Source organism: Balaenoptera physalus, assembly GCF_965194825.1.
Source record: "Balaenoptera physalus genome assembly, chromosome: 13".
In the NCBI taxonomy this organism is placed as follows: Eukaryota; Metazoa; Chordata; class Mammalia; order Artiodactyla; family Balaenopteridae; genus Balaenoptera; species Balaenoptera physalus.
Window position 1 is genome coordinate 28,006,888 of NC_138892.1, and position 23,056 is coordinate 28,029,943.

The window sequence follows — 23,056 nt, forward strand, 5'->3', positions numbered from 1 at the left end:
TACCTTCAAAGCATGACTCAAATCTGTCCACTTCTCTTCATCTATACTGCTACCACCCTTAATCTCAGCTGCTGCCGTTGCTCACCTGGGCTACTGTGTTAGCCTTTCTACAGGTTTCCTTTTTCTAGAGACCTCCTTAGTCTATTCTCTGTATGGAAGCTAGAGGCCTTGTTTTAAAATGTGAAGGATATCACTTTATTCCTCTGCTTAACAACCTCAGTGGCTTTGCTTACACTTTGAATTGAATCCAAATATCTTACTTGGTCATGTAAGCACTTGTGTGTAGTATGGTCCACACTATGTCTGTTTTCAAGCTTGTCTCCAACATGTGAAGCAGCCATACTGATCTCCTTTCAGTTCCTCAAACACTCCAACACTTCAAAGCACTTTCCTGCCTTAGGTCCTTTGCCCATGTATTTTTCTTAGAGTGTTCTTGATTTCAGTTCTTCATAAGGCTTGCTCAGGTATTGTTTCCTCAATAAAGCCTTTCTGGACCATTCTATTTCAATAGCTTATTTTCCATTTATTCTGGACCCTACTTTATTCCAGCAAGCTTCTTCTTTATAATACTTTATATTGTATAGCTAGTTTACTTGCGTATTATCTACCATTCCCTTTGGACGGTGAGCTACTTAATTTGAGGAATCTGTTTTATTCTGTACTCTATCAGCCTCTACACTTAGAACTTTCAGTAAGTATTTATTGGAAGAATGGAAGTGAACCTCACCTTAAACCTTCTTTCAGCGTCCTGAAAGAGTGTAGGGATGAACTGGGTTTGTTTTGCTCTCCACTGTGTCCTCAGCTCCCATTTCAGTGCTGACAAAAATAGATAGCTGTCAATTGTCAACAAAGGACTTGAAAGCAAAGTACCCCATATTCTTCATATTTGTGTTCGTGAGCACTTTTAAAATAGCCACAGATGTGCAGATAATGATGTTATATAATTAAACAATTAGGCATCAATTTACTTTTTTTAATTTTTAAAAAATTTTATACAATTTTTAAAGGTTTCTTTTTCTTTACAGTTATTATGAAATATTGGCTGTATTCCCCATGTTGTACGGTATGTCCTTGAGCCTGTCTAACCCAGTAGTTTGTATCTCCCACTCCCCAACCCATATATCCAACTTAATTTAAAAAGATTATCTAACGTGCCATCTCAAATAGCATAGTGGTTTATGAGTGTGGATTTAAGAACCAGCTTTCTGAGTTCCAGTTCTGTGGCCTACAAGCTGTGTGAGCTTGGACGAGTTATTTAATTTGTACCTCAGTTTGCTCATCTGTCAAAAAGAGGATAAGAATGGAACTGTCTTCATAGCGTTATTAAGGATTAAATTAGTTAATATTTGTGAAGCATTTGGAATAGGGCCTGGCACTTAGCAAACATTAATTGGAACTTAATGAATAAAGAATTATGTATATAAGTTTACAAAACTAAATTTCTCAGAGAACATATACATGTATGTATATCTCAAAATGTAACTTTAGGATAGACCATTCTATTAATAACTCAAGGATGTATTATTTTTACTCTTAGTTTATCCTTTTTTTCCCTTAATATATTTACTGTAAAATGGTATAGGAGGGAAGAGATATGGGAACATATGTATATGTATAACTGATTCACTTTGTTATAAAGCAGAAACTAACACACCATTGTAAAGCAATTATACTCCAATAAAGATGTTAAAAGAAAAATTAAAAAATAAATAAAATGGTATAGGCATTATGGCTTAAGGGATTTTGGCCTGCTTACACCCTTGGGCAGCTTTGATTTGAGATTCATCTCTTTATTAAAGATCAGGGATTTATCAGGATTGTACAGTAAAGAATGACAGTTATTTATAATATATAATATCTCTTTTTTCACCCCTTTAGTAAATCTTCGCTTCAGAGCAACAGTTATCTTTATTTATTTAATAAAAAATTTTTACTGGAGTATAGTCGACCCACAATACCATGTCAGTTCCAGGTGCACAGAAAAGTGAATCAGCCACACACATCCACACATCCACTCTTTTCTAGACTCCTTTCCCATATAGGCCACCAGAGGAGTATTGAGTAGAGCTCCCCATGCTACACAGTAGGTCCTCACTAGCCATCCATTCCATATATAGTAGTGTGTACATGTCAATCCCAATCTCCCAATTTATTATCCCCCCCACCCCCCACCTCACCCGCTGGGAACCATAAGTTTGTTTTCTACATCCAGAGCAACACTTATCTTTAATTTGGTGGTTCTTCACTCTGTCTGCACACCAGAATCACCTGGGGAAATTTAAGAAATTACCAATATCAAGGCCTCACCCTCCACTCAGTTATGCCATAATCTCCGGCGTAGGCCTGGGCATTGGTGTATTTAAATGTTTCCCCTGTGATTGTACTCTGTAGTTGAGATTGAAAACTGCTGCTTTTTAAAGTGTCGCTTTTTGGCAAATGATTCCTGAAACTAAATAGCATCTGATTCTTGTTATGAAAACATGGATTTCTGGGCTTCAGCTCAAATGTACTAAATCTAAACTTCTAGGGCAGAAGTCTGATTATCTTTGTGTTAATAATGATATTGGGTGATTCTTATCCAACAAGTTCAGGAACTAGACGTAGGTGATGCCTGTTTGTAAGAGATCAAGCACTTAGATGCTTGAAGTATGAATTACTTTGAAGACCTCCTTTGCTTTCACATACCAGGATTGGATCTACTTCTTGTAGTGAGAAGGAGAGGGTTTGGGTAGTTACTACAGTGCTAATTCACTGCATTTTAAGAAGAAGAAGAAGAAAACGGAGAGATGTCAGGTTGCTGGCTTAGGACAAGAGTAAAATAAATGTCTTCTCTTTAACTATTACTGATTCCTGTTTTAGTTAGGTTGAAGCATGCTTTACTTTAGAAATCCACTTCGGTTTTCTTTATTGAGGATAGGATATATTTTGACAGCCGCAGGTTGCTTCATAGCATAAGAAAATAGTGGGTGTCCACTCTTCTGATAGAACTTTATTTTTTCCTTGCCAACTGTGAATTTTTATGGAGAAATATGCAAGTATAGAGCATATAAGTGTATCTATGACACAAAGGCTATAGATTCTTAGTATTTTCAGATTTAACATGAATAGGTTTGATTGAAAGCAATTGTATAGAATGCTTGTTATTAATTTCCAGTTTTGCTGAGGCACATGCTGAGATTTGATTTAACGTGTTATGAGGCTGGGGTATAGAAGTACTCTTAGTGTGTAAGCCTTGCCGAATGTCTTGCATCCTTATCTCCATGCCACTCTTTTTTTGTTCTGTACTCCCAGCACTTGTGCAGTAATTCTAAAATTAATACAAACTTTTTTTTTTTTTTTTTTAATGAACCCACCCCCAGCCAATCCCACAAGAGAAACCAGCTGTTATTTCTGGTAGTATTAGCGAAAATAAGGAATTTGAGAAAGTGATAGTTCTAGCACCAAGACAAATTTCTCCTTTAGTTTTAGCTAGGTGGCAATTTTAAAGTTAATGAATGAGAATCACCTAATATTTTGAGAAACTATTCTTTCCTCTCTTTTATTTAGAAATTGTGTGCCAGTTTGAGGACTTGAGAATGCTTTGTGCTCTATTCAGTACCCAAATATAAGAAGTCAGTTGTGGTGGTTCATAATTATGGGAAAACAACAAGAATCACTTTGGGATTCTAAAAACTACAGTGGAATAGGTCTGAATGTGCCTTAAAGTGTCTTAATTTTTAAGTTTTGTTTTATTTAAGTTCTTCAAGTGATTACAACACATATCTAAACAAAAGCCTCAGGTTTGCTGTTTGTTTGTTTTTTTTTTAAAGAGTGCAAAAACCCTGAAACCTGTGATGTTTGGTTACAGTTTTATGTGAGTCATAATTTATGTGATTAAAATTCAGTTGGATATTAGGTTCCTCTAAAGTATCATGAAAATTAATATATTATGTTTATATTGGTGAAAAATAAAATATTGTTTGGAAAGTAGGTGGTAGTAGTAATGGTGGTGATTGTAGGTGTGTTTATACATATGTACTTACTTTTTTTTCCTTTTCTAAAGTTACATAGCAAACTTCTGGAGACAGAGCGCCAACTAGGGGAAGCTCATGGTAGACTGAAGGAACAGAGACAGCTTTCAAGTGAAAAGCTGATGGATAAAGAACAACAAGTGGCTGATCTACAGCTCAAACTTTCTCGTTTAGAAGAAGAGGTAAGCTCGCATTTCAAATGAGTTTACATTAGTACATTTATTGATAGATTTGAGGCACCTTAAATATTGTGTTTATTTTTTTTATGGTCAAGAGCTTTAATTGGATTTTTTTAACTTTAAGTTGGGACTTTTATTTCTCCCCAATTAAAACGTCCTATTTATTGACTACATTAAGTTATTTTGTTGTGATTGTATTCCCTAAAGTTCTCAGCAAAAATGTGCAAAGAAGGCTACTCTTCAGCTTTAGGCAGGATAAATTCTCCGGGTGAACCTGTCAGGCTGCTCAAGAAGAGTCTTCCTATCCAGGAAGGACCAATTCCTAATGACTCTGAAAAATGAATAGTTGCTGAGGGCATTAATGACATGTAGTTGGCGCATATAAACTTTGAGTTTGCATTTAAGGATTTTCTCTTTTAAAAATTAAACATAAGATTGTATGCTATCCTAATTTAAGCTGTAGTTGGCAAAAATGGTAACTGCTATTTGGTTAAAGTAAAAGTTATAATTAAAGTACGTCTTTTATTAGACTTGAACAAACCCTGAGAGTTAAAATCTGTAGCTTCAGCAAAAGATTTTCTTCTAGACCCCAAATCTTAGTGTGGTAGATCATGCTGTTGTTTCCCAATAAGTGATAATTATGATTGTTGTGAAAAAAGTAAAACAAATATTGATAATGTTACAAATATAATTAATTAAAAATAAATATATAATTAATTATATATAATTAATTCCTTGATCATATTAGTATATAAAAACAGTAATAAACTAAATGCCAACCTGGAGAAAGAATTTTATACTTTTCAGGATGAGAATCAATTCTTGAGGAATAATTTCTTAATCATGAGATTACGATTCTATAAGTAATGAGATATTGCTTTTAAAGTTGATTTTTATCTGTTGTTTGAATTGAATTTTCTCTTCAGATTTGAGAATTGTGAGATCTGAAGTACTACCAGATATTTATATGATAGCATTATGCCTTTAAGTTGGCAACTGATAGTCTTCATTTTTTTTTTTTTTAAGTTGAAGGAAAAAGTAACAAATTCCACAGAATTGCAGCATCAGTTAGATAAAACAAAGCAACAGCATCAAGAACAACAAGCTCTTCAGCAAAGCACTACAGCAAAACTTCGTGAAGCTCAGGTAAATAGTATTTGAATTTTTAGCCTTTTAAACAAAAATTAACCAAATCATTATCCTTTTGTTGTGGTGAAATTAGATAATGCAAAGTACTTGATTATGAAGAGTTTTGATTATTTTCAGTATCTGGATAATCAGAAAATCTTTTCTTTTGATTGCTCTGTTGAAAATTTTTTCTAAAATATTAAAAAAATATTTATTATAAATAGATTTGTTACTTATTATAAATTTATTTATATAAAAATTTAAAATTTATTAAATTTCTGTTAAAGAAATTTACTAAATTTATTTAAATAAAATATATTATTTATTTAAATTGTTATTTATACATAATAAATTATTTATTTATTATTGTTTATTAAAAATACCTTATTTTAGAAATTAAAAATGCAAATAAAATTTCTCAGTTTAGTTTACCTCAGTAAAAAAATAACATTTTGTATTTCCTACAATAGAACTTACTGTTTATTGGTCATGTCTTTCCCTGTTTCAGAACTATCATATGAACATTGGAATTGTAGGTATAGAAAATGTGACTGAGTTAAATTTGTACAGATTCTATAGTATAGCTCAGAAGATTGAAATAAGTTAAATTTTTTTTTTGTTACGGTGAGCAGAAGACAGTACCCAGATGTTTGAAATGAATTTGAATTTGACATTCATTTATTCCTTCGGTCTTTCATTAATTCGTTGAATATTATTGAGCACTGTGTGTCAGGCCCAGTGGTAAGCACTGAAATTAGAGAGCTGAGTAAGACACAGTGCCTGCCTTCTAGGAAATGGCAATCTAATGATATACACACAGAAGCAATGTTGGAGTTGAAAGGAGACAGTAAGTAATATGCCTTTCTTTCCCTTCTGAGTTTGGATAGTGGCATGGGAGTCAGGTGGTTAGAGATCCAAATATTGTATTCATTTATTTGTTCTTTCATTCAGTCAGTCAACAAATATATATTAATGTCTAATCTTAGCCAAGGAAGTGATTTTGTGGATATGGCAGCAAAGAAAATAGACAAAGATGTCTGCTCTCATGGAGCTTAGTGAGGAAGACAAACACTAGCCAAGGTAAATAGGCAAATTAGATAATGCAAAGTACTTGATTATGTGTGTTAGATGGTGGAAGTGCTATGGAGATGAAAAAAGGGACGGGGAGTAGGAAGTATCTGGGGATCTGGAGGTGGGACTGCAATGTTAGATATGGTTGCCAGGGAAGGCATCTTTGAGAAGATCTAAAGGAAGGGAAGGTGTACAAGAACATCAAGAAGCCAGTGTGTGGAGTGGTGTGAGTGATAAGAGAGTTAAAAGCCATAGGAATCACAGCCATAGAGATCACAGAGGATCAGAACATGTCGAGCTTTATAGGTAATTTTAAGGATTTTACTGTGAGATGAGAAATCATTGGAGGATTCTGAGCAATGGAGTAGCATGATCGGACTTATAATTTCGTAGGATTACTCTGGCTACTGTATTGAGAGTAGGCCGTAGGGGCACATAAGTAGAAACAAAGAAATTAGCTAAGAGACTACTATAATAATTGAGACAAGAATGATACAGCTTGGATCAGAGTGGAAACAGTGCAGGTAGTGAAAAATGGTCAGATTCTAGATATACTTTAAAGGTAAAGCTGACAGATTTACCGATAGATTGATATGGGGCATTGGCAGAGAAGTCAAGGATGATTCCAAGGATTTTGGCTCGGGTAGTTGGAAGGATGGAGGTCAAACAAGATGAAGACTGGAAATCCTATTGGATTTGGCAACATGAGGTCACTGATGACATTGGTAAGAGCAATTTGTAAAGAGAAGGAGGGGCAAAAGCCTGATGGAGAGGGTTCAAAAGAAAATGGGAAGAGAGAAGTTTGATGCAATGAATATAGATAACTCTAGGAGTTTTATTATAAAGAGTAGCAAAAAAATAGAGTAGTAAAGATGAGGTAGAGAATTTGGCATAGATTGCAGGCAAGTGGACTTTCTTATAATGTACCGCAGAATTAAATTTATTCATCCAGTCACAGACAAAGCTGGAAATGACAGCCTTTTACCTTCTTATAGGCAGGTTGTCTCTTAGACTGAGGGGAGAGCAAGGGGCTGAGTTAAACATTCTTGATTCCTTATTCCAAGCTTTCCAGTTAGTTAAATTCTCAATCTCTGGGGAGGAATAAGAAAAGGATGGCAAAGAGGCCAGGCAAAGTCTCTCATTATGAAAAGTCCTAAAAACTAATTAAAGAGATGTGATGAGTATAGTTCTAGGTATATATATGTGTATAAAATTATTATGATAGCATAGAGAAGACAGTTATGTAGCTCGGATATAATTTGGAAAAGAGCAGTTACAGAAAATTTCCTTAGAAGGGGCAATCTGTTGCAAAGTTTGTGTAGATGTTTCTGGGTTGCAAAGATGGTGATAGTGAGTAGTATACTCCAAGTAGAAGTTACAAGGAAAAGAATAGTGAAGCTGGTATGAACTAAACTGTTAGGTTTTGCTGGAGCTTAAGGTGTAATTTAGAGATGAGTTGGAGAAGAGCCTAGAGCATTAGACATGGGTAAGTTTATGGAAGGCCTTTCTATCTATGCTTGAAGATAGAAAGGTATTGAAGGTCTTAAGATAGAAGTGCCATTGCCAGATTTGATTTTTAAATAGATTATTCTCATGGTTTTGTAAAACATGAATTTTGGAGAGAATATTCTGAAACAGGAGATCAGTTAAAAGCCTAATATATGCAGTAGTTTAGGTGAAAAATAATGATGGTCTTTTTTTTATCAATTTATTTTTATTTATTTATTATTTTTGGCTGTGTTGGGTCTTCGTTGCTGCACGCAGGCTTTCTCCAGTTGTGGCGAGCGGGGGCTACTCTTTGCGGTGCACGGGCTTCTCATTGCAGTGGCTTCTCTTGTTGTGGAGCACGGGCTCTAGAGTGCCCCGGCTTCAGTAGATGCGGCACGTGGGCTCAGGAGTTGTGGCTTGCGGGTTCTAGAGCGCAGGCTCAGTAGTTGTGGCGGGCAGGCTTGGTTGCTCCGCGGTGTGTGGGATCTTCCCGGACCAGGGCTCAAACCCGTGTCCGCTGCATTGGCAGGAGGATTATTAACCACTGCGCCACCAGGGAAGCCTAATAATGATGGTCTTAGTTTAAGCAATTGCTAAAAAATATCATAGGGACAAATATGAATACTACTTTGGAGGTAAAATAAATACTACTTTGGAGGTAAAATACTACTTTGGAGAAATATGAATACTACTTTGGAAGTAAATTAATAGTTGTAGGGAATGACAGAGAAAGGGAATGGCTTGCAGACTGATAACATTGGGTACATGGTAAAGGGAGGTATCATCAGCTGTGTTAATGAACTTGAGAAAGACGGCCAGTGCGGTGAGTTCAGTTTTGGACAAGGCCTGAGGCACCTATGGGATGTATTAATTTAAAGCCTGAAGGAGAGGACCATGCTATATATTAGCCGTGAGAAACAGTATTTATGGGGTAAATGGAATTATTAGAATAAATGTGATCAACCAGGGAGAGAGTGTAATGAGAAAAATAGACAACTGGTAACACAAGACTTCTGGGAAACACTAACATTTAAGGGATGAATGAGTAGAGGAAGAACAGCTCAAAGAAAGAATGATCAGAGCAATTAAGGAGACCTTGCAGAGTGAAAGCCAAAGGACTAGGGAGAGTCAAAAGTTGGGAGTAAGCAGCAACTTCAAATGTGGGTGTGTGGTGAGGACGCCCAGTATGATAAATGAAAAATATTCATTAGGTTAAGTAGTTAAGAATTAGTGACTTTGTGAAACATAATTTCAATAAAGTGATAGACATGAATGTCTGATTTTTGATTGATGAGTGAATGAGAGATGAGGGAGTTGGGAAAGTAAATATGCATTACTTTTGAAATTAAAATGTGAATTGCATAAAGACTGGGCAGAAACTGGAGTGGGACTTGGTCTAGGAAGTGGTTTTGAGAACCAGAGATACCTGAATATGTTTATTATGTAGGACAAAGGGACTAGTAGAGAGGGAATAATTGAGGATATTGGAGAAGGGGAGGTGACTGAAGGAATAAGGTATTCATAAGCTATGATGTCACTGATACAGTGGGTGGTGGTAAATTCAGACTTATCCTGTGAAGGATATCCTTTGAAGAAAGGATGTGTGTGTGTGTGTGTGTGTGTGTGTGTGTGTGTATTTAAATATATTTTACTTTATTATTTATTTTTATTGAAGTATAGTTGATTTACAATATTATGTTAGTTTCAGGTATACAGCAAAATGATTCAGTGATACATAATACATACATACATATGCATATGTGTGTGTGTGTATATATATATATATTTATATATATATATATTCTTTTTCAGATTCTTTTCTTTTACAGTTACAAAATATTGAGTACAGTTCCCTGTGCTATATAGTAGGTCCTTGTTGGTTATCTATTTTACATATAGTAGTGTGTAAATATTTTTGAATTATATATGTCTATATATAATTTTATAGGTAAGAGGAAGAAAAATCATGGTAGGTCATTCCTGAAGATAATATTAGCACCACCCACCCCCCAGGTTAAGTTTGAATAGTAATAGCTGAATGTCCAGTGGACAGAGATTAAGAATTTGGAGATTAAGATTAAGCTTTTAAATGGTTATTTAGGGGAATATTTGAGGATGAGAACCCCACTCAAGTGACAGGAGTGAAAAGATGATTCTGAGTATATAATAGAGGTTGGAGTCTAGAAATTTGTGGTGGCACCAATCTATGGAGGTTTGTGATTTTGCTCTAATAGTGCTCAGAAATGTAGGTGTGGAGAAAGCAGATTGCACCATTGATCTAGGATTGGGTTTTTTTTGGAGTGGCTGTATTGGAAATTTGGGGGGTAAAAGGAAATGGAGAATGTAGATGAAAGAATAGTTAAGGTTAGTTCATATCCATATATGAGGTTCAGGAAGAAAAGCTAGGTGTATGCTAAATAAGCTAGAATAAAATTGAGGTTAATGTCTCTTTAACATTGAAGAGCAGAAATGAGGTCATGAAATTGGAAGACGGTCAGGAAGTTGTGGTCACAGAGTAAGATAATTGACATTTTTTTAATCTAGAACAATTTCAGGTGATCACAAGATCCTGCATGTGAGTGATTGAATAGAATGAATAAAGGTCCAGGAATTAAGATGATATGAATGTTGAGGCTGTACTCTTAATTCTCTATGTATTTTGTATTTCCCAGGAAATTGGCAGAAATTGGGATTGAGAGAAAGACTAAATCAGGTCTCAAGTCTTCAGTGAATGAGGTAGGGATTTATAGATGATAGCAACACAGCATAGAGGGTAGAATAAATGAATACATAATTCCCAAAGCAGCATAAACCTTTTACTTGAGGGAGAGAGTAATGGCAGTGAAGAAATCTAGAAAAAGTCAACCTCTCCTGCTTGCCCAACAGAACAGTCCTTACATATCAGAGAGGGCTGATGGGGAATCAGCATCTGTACAGGGAGCACCAAACTTCAGTTAGACTTGGAAATAGAGTGATAGTTCTAGAAAAAGCTTAGCCCTGAAACTGTGTTTCCAGAAGATTGGTAGAATGTGCAGAGCGGGTTCTTAGTGGCAGGAACAGAGGATGAGAGCAGAGAGATTAGGTTGCTTTTCATCGTTTTGTGATTGAAACTTAGAGGGATGAGAAGCATGTTTGGAAGTGACTGATCTCACATATTTTAATATTGGCACACTTCGTTGAGGGTACCAGGGGGTTGCTGGCTCTGTCTCAGGAAGGTGGTGTGGGCTGCTATAAAGTTTGCATAAGGGCTTGTTAGGGCCTTGTTCTGGGTAGAGGCTCTCTGGCTCTCTTAGAATGATTGAGGCAGAGGCAAAGGCTGTGGGTCAGATAGCTCTCAACATTAATGAATGTTGCTCTGGATGTGGGCTCTTGCATGTGCTCTGTGTAACATGACGGTCCTTGGTGAAGTAAAGAAGAGGGATCCCTTGATGTAGTGACAGAAAAGTCCTATTGGGGTATTGAAATGATCTTTCATGAGTGTATGTGCGTTAGAGTACAATCACTTACTTTTCTGTTCATTCAGTAAATATCTTAGAACATACAGGTCTTGGATACCTCGATGAATAAAACAGATAAAAATCTTCACCTTCTTGGAGCCTACATTCTTGTGAGGGGGCAGAGGGAGGCACATAAACATGAAAGATAAGTAAATTATTTAGTGTTAGAAGATAAGTGCTATGGAAAGAAAAAATATTCAGGAGAGGGAGTATTTGGAAAGGCTGCAATTTTAAATGTAATGATCAGGGTAGGCATGATTGAGAAGGTGGCATTTGAGCAAACATTGGAAGGAGAGGGAATGAGCCATGTGACTTTGTGAGGAAGTGTGCCAGGCAGAAGAGACAATTGGTGCGAAGGCTCTGAGGTGGGCATGTGCCTGGTGTGATTAGGAATAATGAGGAGTCCCACGTGTCTGAAATGGAGTAAACAAGAGTTGTCGTAGGTGGTGAGCTCAGAGTGTGAGAGTAAGAATGTGGTTAATTGAAGGGGTATTTTGGTTAAATTCTAGTTTATTATCAATAATATAGGTTTATATTGTGAAGTATATAGTTCTAATTATTTAATTAAATTTGCCATGTTAAGATGTAATGATTAGTAAAAAATGTGTAAGACTAAGAGTTTGAGGCTTAAAATTTATTTATTATCATTTTGTTTGAGGAATAACTTTTTAAGTTCTCTATCATTAAGATAGTAGTTTTCAATTCTTTACAGAATGATTTGGAACAAGTACTACGTCAAATTGGTGATAAGGACCAAAAGATCCAGAACCTTGAAGCCTTATTACAGAAGAGTAAAGAAAATATTTCTTTACTAGAAAAGGAAAGAGAAGACCTTTATGCAAAAATTCAGGCTGGTGAGGGAGAGACTGCTGTTCTTAACCAGTTACAAGAAAAAAACCATACATTACAAGAACACGTAAGCTTGTCAAGTGTATTCTATTTCTAAAATTTACTTTTATCTCTCTAAATCTTACTAAGTGCTTTATCTAAATGATTCTTCTGTTATTTTTAGTACTTTAAAAATTATTATGTATTTCTGACAAATACCATCTCATTTACCTTAGAGGTGGGTTGCTATTGTAGTGAAAATAAGTTAACATGATTTGATGAAGGAACTCTCAGTTCATGTCCCAGGATGTAACTTATTACCTGTGATGACCATGAGCAAATCATTTTACCTTGTTAGCTCATTTGAAAAGTATAGTTAGCTCATATTGAAAAGTAATTAATAATATATACTTGCCTCATGACATTTTGTGATGTTTTGAAAAAAGTAAATAACAAAATATATTTATAAACTAAAACCACTAATCAAGTGTTAGTTGTTACTATGTATTGGTTAATAACCAGGCTTAGTGGTTACCTGTATTTTGATATTGTATATGTGTTTGGAATACATAGCTAATAATAATTTTGGTAAGTTGCCTTATCGTTCTAACATCTGTGTGTTAGTTTAAGTGAAACTTATAAAATTTAGTTTAATACATTTTCAAACTGTAAAGAATGTATAGTCACTTTTGGGAAGAATTGTCCAATAAGAGAATTCTAATTATCTAAACGAGAAAGTATTAAAGTATAAGTAAGTCATATCACTTTTCTAATTTGGGTGTTAGAATATAACACAAATTTTTCCCCCAAATTTCAAAGTTAGCCTAGGTTACCAGTTTTTATGAAGAATTATTTAGACTAGTTTTTATAGTTAAAAGTTGCATACAACTTGACATTGCTTATTATACAAATATGATCTGAAACGCATATACAATTTTGAAAAAAGAATAAATAAAAGTAAATTTATGTACTTCTGCTTCTGGCAGTGTTGGAGTAACTGATACCTATTAAGTCCTCCCACCGTAAACAACTAGAAAAGTAGAAAAACTGTGTAAAACCACTGTTTTCAGACATTGTACAACAAGCAGGTTTTCATCCCTGAGAGAAGAGAAGCAAGTGAAGTAAGCCTTTTGACCATTCCAACTTTTGACCCAGAGACATTTTTCAGACTGGTGCAGGTCGGGGGAATCCAAGGAAAGCACAGTGGTCTCACGAACTAAGACATGAGAGGTTTGAAGTTCAGGGAGGTTGAACTCAAATTTGCAGAGCAGAATGTCAGAGAGGAGGGAACAATGTAGAGAAAAAGCTCCAGAAATCTGCTTAGGGATACACTTGAACCTTTCAATGAATGCTAATCTTTACACTCATAAGGAGAGATTCCATGAGGCCAGGCAGTGAACAATTATTAGGAGCTGCAGCTGAAAAATGATTAGAACTCACAGAGCTGGGAAACATTCAAGTTCTAGCCAGTCAGAGCAGAAAGACATGGTTGAACACTTGGGGGCATTCAGTAGAAACCCCAGAAATGTCACCCCTTCGGAGTAAAGCTAAACTATCCCTAGGCTGAAAGCTAGCCTACACCTGACCTAAGAAGCATAGGAAGAAGCCTGGAAAGGGTCCAGCTGAACCACAAGTATATTAACTGTCAGCTGGAGTAAAATTCAACATTCTTTGAAAGAAGACAGCAAAATCCAGACTTGTCACAACAAATATTAAAAAAAATTAGTAGACACACAAAGAAGCAGAAAACATGTGAGCTGTAAGCAGGAGAAAAATGATTCAATGGAGATAGAACCTGAAATGAGAGAGGATAGAGTCATCAGACAAGTACTTTAACACAGCTTTAAAAATATACTTATATAGCACTTGTGTTTGTTTTTGTTTAATTTGTGGACAAAGACTTATAGACAGGTGCAAAAATAAATCCTCTTTTGCAACCCAGAACTCAGTGTTCAGTATGAGTTTTTCGGTTTTTTAAAAAAATTAATTAATTAATTAATTTTTGGCTGTGTTGGGTCTTCGTTTCTGTGCGAGGGCTTTCTCTAGTTGCGGCAAGCAGGGGCCACTCTTCATCGCGGCACGCGGGCCTTTCACTGTCGCAGCCTCTCTTGTTGTCGGGTGCAGGCTCCAGACGTGCAGGCTCAGTAGTTGTGGCTCACGGGCCCAGCTGCTCCGCGGCACGTGGAATTCCCCCAGACCAGGGCTCGAACCCGTGTCTCCTGCATTGGCAGGCAGATTCTCAACTACTGCGCCACCAGGGGAAGCCCCAGTATGAGTTTTGATACAGATAAGAAGGAACATGATACCTGAAAGAGAATCAAATGATGGGGGTGTATTGATAAACATAAAGATTGCTTCCAGGATTATAGAGCTGATAATTTCCCTCATATCTTAAGCTTTTAAATTATCAGCTGCATTGATTTAGTACTCTAATTTTAATGTTGACATGAAACAAAGATGGCTTCTTTTTTTAGGCTTTTATCTTGAACACAGTGTCTGGATTTTAAAAAGGTATTGGTGGGCTTCCCTGGTGGCGCAGTGGTTAAGAACCCACCCGCTAATGCAGGGGATACGGGTTCGAGCCCTGGTCCGGGAAGATCCCCCATGCCATCGAGCAGCTAAGCCTGTGCGCCACAACTACTGAGCCTGCACTCTAGAGTCTGTGAGCCACAACTGCTGAGCCGCATGCCACAACTACTGAAGCCTGCACACCTATAGCCCATGCTCCACAACAAGAGAAGCCACCGCAATGAGAAGCCCATGCACCACAACAAAGACCCAATGGAACCAAAAATAAATAATAAATAAATTAATTAATTAAAAAAATCATATTAAAAAGGTATTGGCATATCCCAACGATCTGTATTGTTCTAGGGTGTGATGGCTTAGGAGTGAATATGATTTGAGCCTAATACATTTTTAGAGGGTGTCAAATTCAAAACCAGGCAGATCCGTCTCCTGACCCTAAACGTGGTCCTAAAGTAAATTGCTTGAGGAAATTGGATCCCAAAGATTACAGGTGGGGAATTTTGAAGTGTGTTCGTATTCCACTGGAGATCGAAGAAGCCCAACTAAAAGAATTGTGGGCTGACTCACATGACAACTTTCTGAAAGGGCTATTTTATCTTGAAGATTTTGAGTTTGGAGGAACTAAGGTGATTGGCAGTGGAAAGAATCAGAACTTGTGAAATTCCTTAAAAATTTATTGACTTAAATAATTTTGCCAGGACTTCCCTGGTGGCACAGTGGTTAAGAGTCTGCCTGCCAATGCAGGCAACATGGGTTCGAGCCCCGGTCTGGGAAGATCCCACATGCCCCAGAGCAACTAAGCCCATGTGCCACAACTGCTGAGCCTGCACTCTAGAGCCCGTGAGCCACAACTACTGAGCACTTGTGCCACAACTACTGAAGCCAGCGCGCCGAGAGCCCGTGCTCCACAACAAGAGAAGCCACCACAATCAGAGAAGCCCGCGCACTGCAACGAAGAGTAGCCGCCGCTCGCCGCAACTAGAGAAAGCCCGTGGGCAGCAACGAAGACCCAACGCAGCCAAAAATAAATAAATAAAATAAATAAATAAATAAAATAATTTTGCCTATGTTACACATAATTTAAAAAAAACCCTTTACACTTAAAAAAATAAAATATACTTATGGATATAAAGAAAACACTATAATAATGGAAATAGAAGTGGAAAGAATGAAAATTAGAACTTCTAGAGATTAAAAAAAATCTGAAATGAAAATTTCACTGGATGAATATAATAGATTAAGCAAATGGAAAACAGTGTCAGTGACCATTAAGACAAGGTAATTGAAACTGTCCACAATGAAGCACAGAGAGAAAAAAGGCTGGAAAAAAAATGAATAGTGCCTTAATGACCTGTGGGATAGTATCATGTAATCTAGCATACATATAATGAGTGTCAAAGAAGAGTGGGGAGGAGGAAAATATTTATAGAAATAATGACTGAAAAAATTATAAATTTGATTAAAAATATGAAACCACAGATCTAAGAAACTCAATGAATTCTAACCAGAGTACCCCAAAGAAACATCAGATGAATTGGATTTCACCTAAATGAAAAATGAATGCTCTTCAAAAGATACCATTACAAAAAGAAAAGCCAAGACAGACTGGGAGAAAATATGTGTAGTACCTATATCTGACAATTCAGAAACATCCAGGATATATAAGGAACTCTTATTACTCAATCAGATCAGTGATTGTCTGGGGCCAGAGATGAGCGGAGGGTACTGAGTGCACAGGAGCATGAGGAAACTTTTGGGGGTAATCGGAATGTTCTCTTGCTTGATTGTGGTGATGGTTAAATGAATGTATGTATTTATCAGCTCTCCTCAAACTGTACAATTGAATTGGGTGAATTTTATTACATCTAAATTATAGTTCAGTAGAGTTGGTTTTAAAAATAATAGGAATCTCTGAATTTGATGTTATTCTTATGATTTTGAGAGATTATGTTTACTTATTTTTGGAAAGATGTGAATAATGTTTCTCGAAAAAAAGTTAAGATAATCTATCGTAGAGCACTTTAACATTCTCATGGTGCTTAAATTTGGGTTTCTAGTTACATCATTTGTGACCTTCATAATTAGAGTCTTGCTTGTATGGTAGGTAACTCAACTAACAGAGAAGCTGAAGAATCAGTCAGAAAGTCATAAACAAGCCCAGGAGAATTTGCATGACCAGGTGCAAGAGCAGAAGGCACATCTCAGAGCTGCACAAGACCGCGTCCTTTCCCTAGAATCCAGCATTAATGAATTAAGTAGTCAGTTAAATGAAAGCAAGGAGAAGGTCTCCCAGCTTGATATACAGGTAATATCGAATTATGTAACTTAATATGAGTTTGCATGAATAAAACACCAATTTTAGGCCATCACATATTTTAAATTGTTTCTCTCTCCCTCCCCACCCCCTGCCTTACTTATTAATGGAAAAAAAAAATTAGGAATAGGAATTAAATAAAGGTTGTATTTAGACAGTTTGTTGAGCTTTCCTGTTTGCCTTTCTCTCTTTCCCTCCGTCTCTCTCTCTCTCTCTCCCAGCAAATTACTCTTCCTGAAACTACCAGATCTTTTCACTTTTTTTTTTCATGAAGCCCTTATTATTGTTTCCTAAGTTCAAAGTTGTTTGATATTATTATACCATTAGATTTCTGTTACATATATTTGAATTATTTTGAATTTGATTTTTTTAAATGTTTGGTTAAAAAAAAAAAACTTTAGGGAATTCCCTGGTGGTCCAGTGGTCAGGACTTGGCGCTTTCACTGCTGAGGGCCCAGGTTCAGCCCCTGGCTGGGGAACTGAGATCCTGCAAGCCTAGAGCACGGCCAAAAAAAAAAAAAAGCCCAACTTTGTATGGTACCATTATGTATTTTAATGTGTTTTCTTTCAGAGGCCAATATGGAAGCCTTGCTCAGTGAGTCAATCATGGTGTGGGAATTAGGACATATTTCTTTCTTCATTCTCATCATTCATTTTTTATTCTATACTATAGTAGAGAAAGTTATAGAAACATTTCTAAGCCTTAATTTTCTTTATTTGAGGAGAATAATTCCATTGAAAATCAGAAATAATATAATAAAATAACAAGTATACTATTAGAATTTGGAAAAAGAGGATACACATTTCTTTCTTTTAAAAATATATTTATTAGATGAGTTACAGATAATTCAATATGTGGATGTCCAGTTTTAGAGAGGGATAAGTGTTTTGCTGTTATATAGGGACATCTTTTTATCATTTATTTAAGCATTATTAGGAGTATTCTCTCCTACTCATTCCTGTTTGGGGGATTATCACATACTTATTTTTTAATGTCTAAATCTTTATGTTTTCTGCCAAAAGATTTAATTTTTTAAAATTATTTAGTGACAAAAGTAATGTAGACTGAAGCAAGGGGAAATCAAGAACTAAATACAAATTAAATGACTTGTAAATTTTGTTACAGATTAAAGCCAAAACTGAATTATTGCTGTCAGCAGAAGCAGCAAAAACTGCTCAAAGAGCAGATCTTCAAAATCATTTGGACACAGCCCAAAACGCATTACAAGATAAACAGCAGGTAGGAGAACCTGATGCAATTTCTTACCATAACCTAATGTTTTGGTAGATAAATTAACTGGAAACATGTAAAAATGATACTCAGTTTTATATAATATTGTGATTGACTTGCTTATTCTCCTTAATTTCTCCCTGAGTTCAGAACCAGTTGAGTGGTAGATGCAAGAGTCAGACAGATGGAGATAAAAGTATCATCTTTGGGAATTCCCTGGCAGTCCAGTGGTTAGGACTTGGTGCTTTTACCATGGTGGCCCGGGTTTAATCCCTGGTTGGGGAACTAAGAATTCCACAAGACAAGAGGCGTGGCAAAAAAAAAAAAAAAAAATCATCTTTGTTTTTGATAAAGCTCAACTTGTGCAGCTATGGTTGAGCTTCTTAATATTGTATTTCTCCCATAATATAGACCTTGGTGTGGAGCTGAAATAATTACTCCTAATTGTTGAATTGTTGCTTCATCCCATCAAGTGCCAATGACTGGGAAAGAGGCAGATTTCCACAACTGTTTTAAGTAGGTAATCAGGCCGTGACCCAGATATACTTCCCACTTGGAAGCAGGAAAAGAGCACCATGTATTCTATCTCAATAGTAAGAGTTACTCTCTTTTCTTGGGGGTAGGAGTAAGTAGGGCTGGAAAAAATACACAAGTTACTCTTCTCAACACTTCTGGTAGAATAAAAGCTTCCTCCTTTAGGGCCAAGGTCAAAATGCTGGTAGATTTTTCTTACCTTTGACCAGGTAGGAATTTTTAAAGTTTACTTTTTGTTTGAGAAGTAATACTGGTTGTTGGTCCAAACATTTTTTTATAGTCGTGTATCAAGTTAACAAAACAAAATCATTTTCTATATTTACCCTTAACCCCAATCCATTTTTTCTCCTTATATGGAAATTTTGCTTTTATATTTGTATGTATCCTTCCAGACTTATATAAACATTGAACAAAAATATATGTGTGTGTGTATATACACACACACAGATCTTTTTGTTTTATACATATACTATCATTATATATGTTGTTCTACAACTTGCTTTTTACTTTACATTGTTATTTACATTATTGCTAAATACATCTGTAAAGTATTTTCTAAGTATTAGGTCAGTGCCAGGAACTATAGTGGAAAAAGTATTTATAAGAATAATCACATAAAAGTTTAAAATTTACCTGCCAAAAATATTACAAAATTCTAAAGCAAGTAGCAAAAGAATAAAACATTTTCTGAAGTATGTCTGATGAAGGGTTAATATTTTTGATCTTTAAAACACTTATACATAAGAAATAAGTGACTACAAAAAAAAGTAAATGATCAAAACTATATTAGCAAATCCTCAAGTTCATTAAGAACCAATTGCAAATTAAGACAGTAATGGAATATGCCCTTATTAAGGTAAAATGTTTGTGTGTATGTGTTTAACACTGGAAGGATTGGACATGGTGTAGAAGAACAGGCCACTTCCATACATTGCTTGCAATAGTATACATTAGTTCAACCTTTTGATGGTGGTAGGGGAAGCTGGTTGGCAATATATTTATTTTAAGACCTTTAGGATTTTTCATATTCATTAGCTCACTTTTAGTCCTTTACCCTAAGGAAATAATCGCAGTTTTAAGTATGCAGTTTGCATATCTGCAGAAAGGTTTGTAGCAATTTAAGAATATAAAATAGGACATTTGGCTAAAAAATGGTCTGTATCGATAAAATAGAAATTTACACAGTCATGTATAATGATATTTTAGAAAATAATGTCACAGTTTCATGATGCATTGTTATGTAAAAACAGAGGAGGTTACAGTAAAACAGTATGTAAAGCAACCTCCTTTATTTTAAAAGTACAAATCAAAAAGTAGAAACTAACATACAGAAAAGACTAGAAGGAGAGTTATCAAAACATTAATAGTAATTATCTGTGTGTAGTGGATTTACTAGTAATTTTTATTTTGTTTTTTTCTGTGCAACTAGATATTCCAAATGAATTGTTCAAGTATCATAATGTAATCCCTGTAATTAAAAAAATTATATTAAAAAATGGTGCTTTGAACACTGAAAACATTTATAGTATAAAAGTTTATTTTACTATTAGCCTGTTTAATATTCTGTTGTATCTTTTGGCTCCTAAAATAACTCTTCCTAGAAAAAGTTATTGAGCTCTTATGTATGTAAACGTAGTATCTCAGACTATGTACAACTTCAGTTCAGGTCCTTTCCATTGGTGGGTAAATATAACCTCTGATATATTATTAGACTTATCTATGGTCTTACTCAAAATAGTTTCTTAAATAAAGTTAGAGTTTTCTGCTTTACTTTGACCAAACATTTGGGCATTACAGCAAAGTAAACCTTACCAAAGTTATCTTTAATTGTACTTTTTATAGGAGTTAAATAAGATCACTACTCAGTTGGATCAGGTCACTACAAAGTTGCAGGATAAGCAAGAACATTGCAGTCAGCTGGAAAGTCATCTTAAAGAATATAAAGAGAAATACCTCTCTTTAGAACAGAAAACTGAAGAATTAGAAGGTCAAATTAAGGTTTGTATAAAGGAAACTGTAGCCATATTTTCTACTGCTGTAGCAATGGGAATTGATGACCTAGAAGGAATCAAAGATTTTAAATTTGCAAACAAATGTGAAGTTGTGATATACCAATTTAAAAAATTACTTGTAGTTTTTTCATGTCTTAATTTTGAATTCCACCTTTACTTTTAATTTCTTCACTAATAGATGGCTTTTACAAATAGCAGTTTACATATATACTGGTTGCATTGTAATGTGTAAGTGTTTTAAAGAGACAACCAACCAAGGATCTACTCTATAATTACAAGGAACTTAGTTTTTTATTGTTGTGAAGTCTCTTCTGCCCTATCATTCCTGTCTCCTTCCCTCCTTATTCCAATGTAATATTCCAGTATGGTATATTTCTTCCTTTTTTTACATTTTACATTTATACCCTTTGGATTTTGTTTCTAATTTAATATTATTAAAACTATTATAATTTACACTATGGTAAATTGCTTCTTTCTTTAACACAACTTCAAGTGAGAGTATTGATTTATACTAAAGAGATTAAATGACTACACATATTAGAGAAGGATTTGACCTGAGTCCTTTGTCCTTTAAATTAGAACTTCTATAAGTTAAAGAAAAATTTCTCAAGTTACTATGTATGTAACTTATACCTTCACAGTCAGATGAAGCACTTCTGTACAATTATAGAATCATGGGCTATGTATATTTCTATATGTGCATCTATACCAACATAACATGGAAGAAGAAAATTACATTTACAATTCTATTTATGGGTTCCCTTTTCTTTATGGTCAGTGATAATGGTATGATCAATTACATGATGTAATGGTTGAAAAGAACAGAAAAACTTTTTTTTGGTCTCTTTTTTTAGATGAAAGGCATCTAATGAGAATTCTATTTGAGTATCTTTTAAAAATAGTTATTTAGGGACTTCTCTGGTGGTCCAGTGGTTAAGACTCCACGCTTCCACTGCGGGGCGGGTACGGGTTTGATCCCTGGTCAAGGAACTAAGATCCCACATGCCTCGTGGTGTGCCCCCCCCGCCCCCCCCCCCAAAGAAAAGATATTTAGAACCACTAGTGTCTATTGTGATCTATGACAATATCGGATATTTAACATTTTTTAATTATTATTTTAGGAAGTATTCCACCTGTTTTATATATATATGTGTGTGTTTGTGTATATATGTAGTTAATAGAATTAACATAGTTACATCGAATATCCAGTGTAAGTGTTGAGTAAGAGCCACAGGTACCTAAATTGGCTTATAAAATAGTATGCAAAATTTTTACAACTATACAAGAAAAGCATTGCTTATAGACGTTCAAACTATATATTTAACAATTTGATTTTGTAAATTTGTAAAAATACATACAGTTATATGTATATGTATGAGATAGAAACCACAGTGTGAAGAATAATAATCTCTAGACCAAGAGATTAAAGAAGCAAAATCAGAAGTTTAATTGGCTTTATATTTAGGGTCAATAGGTGTTAATGAGAAGGATGACGTGACAACTCCATTTTAGTTTTGAATATTTATAATTATATAACATCAGTGTTGTTAACTGAATATAAAGGATTATATATTTTATTTATCTATTTATTTTAAAATAAATTTACTGATTTTTGGCTGCATTGGGTCTTCGTTGCTGTGTGTGGGCTTTCTTTAGTTGTGGCGAGCGGGGGCTACTCTTCATTGCTGTGCGTGTGCTTTTCATTGTGGTGGCTTCTCTTATTGCAGAGCACGGGCTCTAGGTATGCGGGGTCAGTAGTTGTGGCTCGTGGGCTCTAGAGCACAGGCTTAGTAGTTGTAGCGCATGGGCTTAGTTGCTCCGTGGCATGTGGGATCTTCCCAGACCAAGGCTTGAACCCTTGTCCCCTGCATTGGCAGGTGGATTCTTAACCGCTGCTCTACCAGGGAAGTCCCAGGATTATATATATTAAGTGGGCCCATGTGTGAACCTGTTACTTAGTTTTTTCATACTTGAGTTAATAACTTTTACTCAAGTAATAAATATAATTAAATTTATTCTCTTATTCAGAGTTCATTTTAAAAAGTAAAAACTTAGTGACTGCCTCTCATATATAAAGCCAGCTGCTAGGTCTTCTGAAAGATTCCAAGATAAATGGCTTCTTTATTCAGTGATGGCTTGAGAATGTGTTTTTTATTATAACATAAATATTTTTGGTTATTTTTGTGTGTTATGTCAACACCAATTTGAGTGTAAATAAATGTTATAATGTTTAAT

General features: G+C 35.3%; 1 protein-coding gene and 1 long non-coding RNA gene across 4 annotated transcripts in view; both read left to right on the forward strand.

Moving 5' to 3' along the window:
* EEA1 (early endosome antigen 1) overlaps positions 1-23,056 on the forward strand; it is a 143,238-nt gene that overhangs the window by 85,341 nt on the left and 34,841 nt on the right. For all 3 annotated transcript variants that reach the window (XM_082418867.1, XM_082418865.1, XM_082418866.1), the window contains 6 exons: positions 4,043-4,192; positions 5,216-5,335; positions 12,086-12,289; positions 16,835-17,035; positions 18,171-18,284; positions 20,652-20,807. In XM_082418867.1, coding sequence (XP_082274993.1) covers positions 4,043-4,192; positions 5,216-5,335; positions 12,086-12,289; positions 16,835-17,035; positions 18,171-18,284; positions 20,652-20,807 — 945 coding nt within the window. The remainder of the gene's footprint in view (positions 1-4,042; positions 4,193-5,215; positions 5,336-12,085; positions 12,290-16,834; positions 17,036-18,170; positions 18,285-20,651; positions 20,808-23,056) is intronic.
* On the forward strand, positions 12,301-15,788 carry LOC309640442. The gene is made up of 2 exons (XR_014252223.1): positions 12,301-14,151; positions 14,466-15,788. It is a non-coding gene; the product is annotated as an uncharacterized lncRNA (long non-coding RNA).